The sequence below is a fragment of the Atta cephalotes genome (assembly GCF_000143395.1).
Source record: "Atta cephalotes unplaced genomic scaffold scaffold00090, whole genome shotgun sequence".
Taxonomy (NCBI): domain Eukaryota; kingdom Metazoa; phylum Arthropoda; class Insecta; order Hymenoptera; family Formicidae; genus Atta; species Atta cephalotes.
In genome coordinates this window covers 181410-192022 of record NW_012130154.1, presented here as the reverse complement: position 1 = coordinate 192022, position 10613 = coordinate 181410, and the positions used below count along the sequence as shown (strand labels likewise).

Below are 10613 nucleotides of genomic sequence, written 5' to 3'. Positions count from 1 at the left end.
GTTTACCGTTTTACCGTTTACGTTAACGTACGTAAGAAACGTAAACTTACGTTTACTTACGTACTAATAAGTAATAATAATATATATATATACACTATATATATATATATATATATATATATATATATATATGTCTTTTATGTCCGTTATCTTTAATTAATCTCATGTACTGGCAGTGTCATTGCACTTCCCGGTACGTTAATGTTAACAGTTTCCGCGAAGGAGGTTTTCTTCACTCCGTTCTCCCTTGTTGTTAATTCATTTGCCTACGAAGCAACTAGGCTAGGGAGGGGCAGTCAAAGGCGGCTCTGGAACGAGGGTGATTAATTCATCGTGTCGTCGGAAGTGGCATTAAGACGCCTTCGTATAAACGCTGTCCAAAAGGAAGTGGCACCGCCTCGCCTCACCTCTTGGGCAACCAGTCTATCTACGTATAAAAGCATTAACGGCTATATACATATATATGCGATTGAGATATTATGGAGAGACTAAGCGTCCTTTGCGTGCCTCTAAAGAGCGACCTGCGAGTAGATGCCGAGAGGGATGTTAAGGGGTTTCCGTCCGCATGCACGCGATGCTCGACGTTGCGCGCGATTTACAGCTGCTTCTCGTATTCTTTCTATCGAAAATTTTAATTCCATATTTTTTTTATTTCTAATTATTTAATGAAGCTGCTTAAAATCAATCGGTAAATATTATGAATAAAATAAATCGATAGTCTCATTTTTTTCAAAAATTTTTCGATCGATTTTTTTCATGATCGAAGCTATGCTTATACATTTTTATTTTATTCGTTTAATAAAACAAAAAATGCGAATTGCATCTTGATATATTTTTAAAAGCAATTTGGAGATTCGTTTATGCGTTACCTTTACCTATTGAGAAATTCTCGACATACCGCGAATCTCCTATGCTATTTCTGTCAAAGGCTCCGATTTAATTTCTTGTGGTTAAAGGCCATCGGTCAAAGAAAAGGGAACCGAATCAAAGCGTAAACTCGAAACTTTCGTTCATCGCAGTTCAAGTGCGAGGGTTTTCAACAGCGTTACGGAGAGTGGACACGCAAAAAAACCAATGGCATTTCGTTATTGCACGCTGAAAGTAAGAAGAAAATCATAGAAGAAATCTCGTAAGGCATCGCTAACTTGTTATATGCTATGTTATTTCGCAATCATTTCTCGACTTATTTGTAGATATTTTTGTAAACATTATTTAAATTTGATTCACGTTTGCTCATTTTGCAGTTTATTTGAAGATAAATAAAAACCTCGATATTACTTATATAAATTATCTTTGATATCTTTGATGAATTATCTCGATAGGATATATTTGTATATATCCAAAATAATTTAATTAAAGAAGAAATTAACAAAATTTATTTTATTATAATTATTAATATCGAGTTTTTTATTTGTCTTCAGATAAATTGTAAAAAATGTGGCGTGCAAACGAGAATCAGATTTAATTAATATCTCTATAAAATATCTTATACATAAAATATATATATTATAAGAAAAATTCTATTCTGAATAAAATATCTTTTTAATGTTAGCTTATTAAAATATTACATTTATGATTGTGTCTTATAAAATTGTACGATTTAATCAGATTTCATGTGTATGAAAATTGTCATCATTGTTATAAAGTGAATGAGATTTTAATTTATAATTTAAAATTGCATGATTAACGAAAAATACTGCTGCCCTGCCATATTTAAATTTAAAATGAAAGCAGATACATATATCTATGGGACTCGAAAATTCTGTTTTAATCGACCGTACGATACGATACGAGAGGAAACCGTACGGGTTCAATCGTGTAAAAGATCGATCGAAAAAATTCCCATAAAAATTACACGATCGTTGCTTCGAGTGCTTAGCGACACGTGACTAATTTCGTGGCTTATGCATCAATGGATATCGGTTAAAGCCGTGTACTTTTAGTTATGCGAAAATATATGCGACGTAACTACGTTTCGGTGTATTTACTTAACGTTCTTTTCTCCCAATTTAAAAATAATATTCGATACGCGCGCGTGCTATAAATCCACTATTATGATAATGGAAGTAACATTATTGTCTTCTAAAATAATGAATCGGATGAATTTTCAATATGACAAAAGATTGAATGCTTTTACAATAACAACAATAAATTGCTTGAACACAGATTAAAATCTAAAGTAGCTTATTTTAATTAATATTTATCTAAAATGAAAAAATTCAATTGATTTTATCATTTTATTAAATGTAGAATTTTATATAGTTGCTAAAATTTTTATTTTAGCTTGCTTATATTTATCATTATATCGCATGAATAATGGAAGTGTTTAATACTTGCTCTATATATTATATATAACTCAGTAAAAACGTAGCAGCGCGTGTCAAGGATCGATAAGAAATATCATGTCTAAACTTATTAGAGCTCACGACATACGCTCGACTGATCCGCGATATTGAAATCTATCTCGAAAATCCTGGCGCCACGATTAATCACCGAAGCCGCGATCGGCGGCGTTGACCCTTTTCTGTACGCTTCATGCCGCGTTTATCATCGTACTTTTCGCATGGCCGCACATTTTTCATCGCTCACGCGCATCCAGCCGAATCAACCAGCGGGCTCGCTCACTGGAATAACACAAGGACGCGAATAATACGAGCCGGGAATAATTCTGGGATAAATCAGCCTGTCTTCGTCCTTTAATATTCCCCCCGGTACTGTCCGATAATACAAAATCGCGGCATAATTTCGGTATAAATTGAGGGCGGGGGAGACCGCACGCGAATGGGCGGGAGAAACACCATCGTCCCTTTAAAAGCCACGGGCGTTTCCTTCCTGGTGTCGGACGATAGGATTCCCTCGTGTTATACGACTTCCTTTTCATCGACAGCAACAATGGCAGTGGTGCACGTCGCCTCTCGTCGTCTCTCCAGAATCGAAGTTTGCTCTTTGTACACAGAAAACACGCGTGTACGCTCAGCTCACATGTGCACTCTTATATGTACACTCTCGTGCACGAGACACGCGGAAAATACAGAAGAAGGTTGATGGATCGCAATTCACGCGATCTCTCGCGCTCATGGGCGTCGCAGGGAAGCGCGACGGGATGCATTGCATCCTCCCTTCATTGTTTCAGACTGGAAAATCAAATCGATGTGAAAAATTTAACGGAGACACTTGTAACTAGCCTTAGGAATACAAATTACCTGAAACTCATTAGGGACACACTGAAGAGGGTGATGGTGAATCTCGCGAAGTCGTTTTAATGTAAATGAGTAAAGTTCGAAAATACATTGGGAAATGAAACATGTATGTCGGAAGTTAATATATTGCTTATAGTGTCTCTTTAATTGATAAATATAAATAGAAAAGTTTCTAAGTTCCATTTAAGAAAAGTTTTCTCATGCGCCATTTTCGCTGAAATCATGTCGGCGCCCATGGTTCTGTTCTTTCTGGATTCGAGAAGGGCGCATGACGAGAGGAGCAGACGCTTCTTGGGCAAACATTTTTATGCTATTACGGGAATCCGAGACTAGATATTAAGCAAACGCTTACAGCTGCAGGAAATCACTCGAGTCTCACCCTACGCTATTCTGTCATTCTTTTTCTCTCTTTCGAAGGTTATCGAACGAGGAGGATCAAAATCTGCGATTTATTCCACGAATTTTCATGGAAAAACATGTAATACAGACACTAGTATAAGTGACAATACTAAATTCGATCAATATGACGCAAAATAAAATTCTTTTTTAAAAAATTGTATTTTCATACTGAAAAAAATTGCTAAATTTTGATAAATATATTTGTTTGAATAGTACTAATTTAATATTTATTAAATGTAAATATATATTTATTTTGATGAGAACTATTGATTTAAGTATCATTTTTTTTTTATTAAATACATATTTATTTACTGTAAATAAATGTTTCGTTAGTATTTTTTAAATAAATATGTATTAAAACTTATTAATTTTTTTTGCAACGCATGATTGGACAAAGAATAAATTTACTACTATTTTTTTGTTACAAAATAGTTGGATACAACAAGGCAATAGGAGTCAAGCATGGTAATTCTTGTGCAAACCAATATGGTTAACAAAACAACTTTAATAATAATTAATCCGCTTACATGTTTCGGCTCACTTTTAAGCCATCCTCAAAGACAATATGATGTTGTAATTATAAAAAATTTTTTTACAATCTAATTCATTTCAGTGAGCCATTTCCACTTATTAACGGAAACTATAATATAATAAAAACAAACTCTAATAACAATCTAAAATGTATTAAAAAATTATTAAAAGATAAATTTTGTTGGGGGGGGGGGGGGAAGTAAAAACAGTTTATTGTAATAGAAGGTAGCTCACTAAAACAAAAATTCACCAAACTTTGCAAACTTAAATTTTATCGGTTTAAAATCAGTTTTTGACCATTCAGTGTCAATTATATTGAAATTGATGAATAATTTTTAATACACCTAAAACGTTAATCGCAAAGAAAAAGAAAAAAAAGAGGGAAAAAACTCTGATATTAATTATAATCCAGACATCATCATCAAAACTGACTCTTTAAAAATTTTAATCTTAATGTAACAAAGAATATACATTGATAATTATATTGCCCTGCTATATCCAACTATCTTGTATTATTAAAGAGCTTTAGGAATTAATTTATATTTATTTTTTTGTTACTGTTTTGTCAAATGTAGTAATGTTACAAAAGAAATATATTATTTCTCCTGTAATTAAATTAAATGATTACTATATGAGGAAGAAAAAGAAGGAAAAGAAATTTTTATTACTTCAGCTTTATTGATTGCTACACGACTATTTTTATGATTTGTTGGAATTGACGTTATTGATACTTTCTGTTTTAATTCTACTCTTGCCTTGCCATAACTCTTGTCTCGCGTCATAAAATACATTTGCAGCACACCACAAATCAATCTAGATTTGTTTAGCGATATCGACCGTTTCTTTCACACCGGACGAGAGTTCGAAGAGCAATTCCGAGAGACGTGAGCGCGTTTAGCTAGGACGCAGTTGATTTATCGTGGGAGAAAAGAGCGGTGCGGCAGTGAAAGAAAAGGGTAGCTTTTCGACGAGAGAACGAGGCACTTCTGTCAATTACTACCAGTCGCGTAGGTAGAACGTTGAAAACACGTTTTATTCTCTGGCAGGTCGTACGCGACGGATAGATGTCACGTCATCGCCACCCTCGAGAAGCGATTACAAGGCAAACGGCGTCCCGTCTCGAAACCACCCTCGACAGCGCGTCCTCGATTCAACCGCATCGTCATTAAGTTACCGTCAATTAGAACAAATGCTAGGGCGAGAGCGTTCAGTATGAAAAAGCTCGCGTGCCTGTTGAAGAAAATCGGAAATGCCATTCGTCATTTGTATACCCTTCCGAGAGAGCTTTAACTGCCCCCCCTGTATTTACGACGGAAAGTTTGTTGAATAATTTCTTTTAAAAAAAGTTGTTATATGCACTGCAATTGATTCTATACAAAAAGTATCAAATTAATTACATAAAAATAAATTTATATTGATTGTTTACATTTCTTGGTACGTAAAAAAATTATTTAGCATAAATACTTAACTGTAATTAAATTTACAGTAATAGAATCTGTTAAAGATAACTCGAAGCCATAATTCTCTCACGATCTCTTTCTATCGCGACATCAACGACTATGAATAATTACTCGCGTGATACCTTTGCAATCCTTGAATCAAAATAAATCGTCCACCGTGAATTGAGCCACTTTCTGTAATTAAAGGGAAAGATCCGACTATGTGAAATGTGATCTAGAGAGAGTTGTTTGACAGTCTTGATACAAACGGGAGGAGGGAGATATACGTGGTATCTTATGCACGGATATTCCACGGGGAGTGTCGTGACACGCATGGTCCATTCATCTCGCTCATGACGCGTACGTGTGATTTACGAAGAATAGAAAAAAATAATAAATATTAAAAGGGAGAAGGAAAAAGAAAGAGAGGTACGCGATCTCGAGTACGCTATGGGGGTACGATAGGCAGGTGTCACGCCACCGCAACCCTCCAGCGCGACGATTACCGGAGAGCCGGGAGGGTGGAGTCGCCTTTCCGTTGACACCGCATCACGAAGCACTAACCAGGTTATTTATGCCACCTCATAAAACTTGTGGCGTGTCTGAACACACTAGTCGCCGTCACCCCGTCTCGTCCTTCCCTCGTCGCATAAGGACCAATCTCGAATGACAGAATGGGGGTGGAAGTCGTGCCTTCCAGGATCGCAACTACCTGACGATGCGGACTTGGCTCGACTCGGGCTCGAAGGTTACGAGATAGGTGGCAGTAAATACGAATAGACCGACGTGTAGGATTTAATGTAAAATATCGCATGCCGACCGATACGGCGGCGATATATATTCATATATCTATAACGTTAATACGCGCAATCGTATATGCGGTGGTCGCGAGAAGGGACTGCGAGTCTGGCATTTTATGAGTTATGGGCGTTGCGCGCTATTTTTATTACGTGTCGGCATATCGTCCGGCGGACGATAACTGGAATATTTTTCCGATACGAAATATCGGCGCGCGAGAAGGAAGTTTGTGTTGAAACACGAGCCTATAAATGACTTCTTAAGAATTTGCCTATATTAATTTTTTAAAATTTTTTCCAGTGAAATCTCGCTCTAAAGAGTAAAAATTAAGCCAGCTTTGAAAAAGAGTGATTCAATTTTCAATTTTTAAGAGTGAGATTTCGCTCTTCAGAATAAGATTCTAAAAATTTAAGTCCACTTTAACGACCTATAATTTACGATCAAATTCGGAACAGAAAATTCTATTTATAATTTTGCGTGTAACATAGAAAACATTTAAAAAAGTATAAAATTCACGTATATACAAAATATATCAGGATACACAATTACACATTTATATTTAGGATATGCGATACACAAAATTATAAATTAGAATTTTATCTTGAATTTGGTCGCGAATTTATAGATCATCTGAAGTGGGCTTTAGAGAGAAGAATTATAGATATTTACGACGATACAATATACGTATATAAGATTCCTGTCTGCCAAACGATCAAATTATTTGAGGGATCTTCTTTTTAGTTACGATATTCGATGGAACTGGATTACGACGTGGTGGGCGTACCAGGTGGACCATCTTCTGGGATGATGGCGTTGCTACCACCAAGGGTAAACGTGTCTGCCCAAGGCGAAGTACCGGTCACTCTGCAGGTTTTCAGGATCAGATTACCATGCTCGGGTGTCGTTAGCGCTGAAATTCCTTTAGCGCTTAGATTGAATGTCACGGCGCCGCCCGGCACTAGATACAATGACACCGTATTGGTCTTCAAGAGGAACAAGATTTGCTTGAAAGGTACGTGCAGGTGCATCCAACTATCGGCAACATTCCGCGCGTGACGGTTATGCGTGCTTGCAAACAATCACTCTGATAATTTTAAAAAATGTCCACAAGGCTAATCGCACTTTATTATTCTCGTACATGAGAAAAATACGGGATCCTTATTTCATTATTCTTATACATGGAATTTTTTAGTACGATTTGAAATCCCGCGAGGCAGCCGTGCATTAACCGACAACTAGATCCGGATTCTAGATATTTTTTCTGTTGAAAGAACGCATTTTTTTCCGGTTATTTTATTCAGAATCCATAAAAAAATCATAACAACGTGCGCTGTTTGTTTCACTTAAAATATGAAAATGCTAAAGTATGAATTATTTAATTCTTTCGTTTAGTGGCGTTTTACTGGCGTAATTAACATTGTAACTTCTCTCTTCAATTCTGAATAATGTTTATGTGATTCTTTTCCTCTCCCTCCTCTTTCTCTTTTTCTCGCTCTTTCAGATTTACATTTATTTATTTAATAACCGTAACGCCACCCTCCCCTTAATTAATCAATAAATTTTGTTGTAGTACAACATCCAAAATTGTATAAATTAAATAAATTTTTTAATAATTCATGAAACACGTTAATTAATGGTTATATCACGCTGGCCTGGGAATTTCTGTGCCTTGTTATTTTCAATATTGATCTATATAAAGATTCATTTCAAAGGGTAATACTATTTAAGCTTTGTAATCTATATAACATATGTTATTCGCTTATGAATGTCCTGCAATGCAAGCGGTTCGCAATGAAACGCACTTTTGTTTATCTATACTTTATACTGCTATTGCAGTATGTTGATAATTATTTCGTTTACGTAATCTCGGATTTAATTAGCACGTTCGCGAACCCGGTTGAATATCTTCGTTACGATGAGACAGTTTCGACGTGGTCGCGATTAAAACAGAAACGCGCATTCATTTCGCGTCACGCGCAAACTCAATTTATCCACGCGATTTATAAACTCTGCTCTGAACTGATAACTTTGACGTCGTGATGTTAAACGTTTATAACGTGAATGAAAAGAATAACAATAACAGTTTTCAAAATGCAAAATAAAGCAGCTGCGAACAAATCACGTTGATATGTCGATGTATTATTGAGAAGCAGCTCATATTCTGTTGTAGTTAATACGGGATGAAATATGCGATGTTTTTATTATAATAATATCATGGAGTACAATTGGTGATTACAATTTCAAAGTAGTAATTTATTTTATAGTAAACGACAATTAATTCGAAATAGTCGATTTTTGGGTCTTTCTTAAATAAATGTCATCGTATTATAAATGCAAATTATGGTCGTTTAAGTAATTATGTTTAAATAATGAAATTATATATACTATATACGTTCAGTTTACGTTATGCGAGAGAAATGGAAATAACGGACCCAGGCGAGAGTACAAACGTAATTTCCGCACCACTTCCGACAAGGGTGCTTGTAAGCTGGTACTCATGGTACTTCACAGGCAGTTCTCTCGTCTCCGCAAACCTCATGCGACCTCGAAAATGTATGTTTCCTGAAAAAACAAACCATGCAGCAGCGATGAATGCAATCTGGAAAATAACCTTGATTTTCGTTCCTCTCGCGCCATAATAGTTTGTCAATACTCCATACAGATTTTGTATAACTAAAACGAATTTTTCATGCAGCTTTCGATAAAAATTCCACGTGAAATGAATTAGAACAATGGCACAAAGTAATAGGTACTATTTTTTACTTTTATTTTTTTTTAATGAAAAGAAAATTGATAATATGATTGATTTCCGATTAAAATGATTTCGTTGGATAAAAGAGATGAAAGAAATGCAATTTAAAATAATTCTTTGCATTCTATTTTTTAAACTGTAAAGAATGTTAAATAGATACGGAACCAAAAATCAAATAGAGATTTTTTTAATTAAATACTTTTATTATTGTTATGTTATTACGTTCATTATACTTTACGTACAATTATCTTAAAACTTAGCGAACATTCAAGCAACTACACACCATAGTGTAATAGAATATTGTTCGTGTCGGAAAATACATACATTTACGTGATACACAGGAAACGACCCGACGCGAGAGAATAGCAACAATAAAGAGAAAGAGACGAAAAAAAAGAAAAAGAAATAGAAAAGAAAGAGCAAAGAAGAGAGAGAAAGCAGCGCAGATCCGGATCCGGTTACCGAAGCGCAGGCGACGGTACAACAAAAAGCAATCCGCCGAGTAAAATTGAATCTCGCCGGGGGTCGGTGTATTTAATGAAAGAGAAGAGAAGGCAGAGGATCCCACCCTTGCCGAAGATCAAGAGGGTCGGCCGCGTAGAAAAACGAAGTAGATGGACAGAGGTGCGCAGAGAGGCAGGAAGAAGGACAAAAATAAGTAAGCGCCTCCGCGGTGAGGACCTTAGTTGCGTCCCGAAGAGTAGATTTCCTGCTTTGTCGAATTTGCTTCTTCCTCGTTCGCTCCCGCAACACCAAAGTACTAGCCGGGCTCTGACGAGTCCTTCGGCGATCGTTTCGAGCTCGAGAGGACCTGCTGCAATCTGAAAACGTCTCGAGATCACTCGAAAATAATCGAATTCTTTATATGGAGACTCTATACTCGATCTTTGTGTAGAATTCCATATATTGGAGAATCCGCTGTCAAATCGAAAATAAAAGATTTAGTAATCCACATTGATTCTCTTAATTCTCAACTTCTAGCTACTTTAATATCTACAATTTCAGTCTTCGACGATTTCAACGGACTGAAAGCGTATTTAAGTTTTTTTGCTCGTATTGGAACGACGATATATATCGTTTTCAATACGTGACATTTTTCATTTTTATACTGTTTTCAAATATTCAAATTATTTTACATCTCAAATATGTTCGAAAAATGTTGACGTTTTGAATTATCGAGTATTTTTGCAAGTTTTGCAAGCGTAAGCGTGTACTATGTGCAAAAGTATTGAAAAAAATATTTCGAACGAAAGTGATGCTAGTAAAAAATTTTATCTGACGTAATCCTGGATTTGCAATATTCAACATACGCGAGCGCAAAGTTTTCTTTATGTAAATTGTTCTCGATATGGAAGCGTTTTATTTTGTAGTATAAAATAAGTATATATATATATATATATATATATATATATATAATAAATATATATATATAGTACTATATATGTGTATATATATATACTAGTATATATGTGTGTGTGTAGTGTGTGTGTGTGT

At 35.4% G+C, this 10613-nt stretch overlaps 1 protein-coding gene across 1 annotated transcript in view; it reads left to right on the top strand.

Annotated features, from left to right (window-relative positions):
- The window catches only part of LOC105624833 (tyrosine-protein kinase Drl), a 76582-nt gene that overhangs the window by 45217 nt on the left and 20752 nt on the right, over nt 1-10613 (top strand). The window contains exon 3 of the mRNA XM_012206185.1: nt 7109-7379. Coding sequence (XP_012061575.1) covers nt 7109-7379 — 271 coding nt within the window. The remainder of the gene's footprint in view (nt 1-7108; nt 7380-10613) is intronic.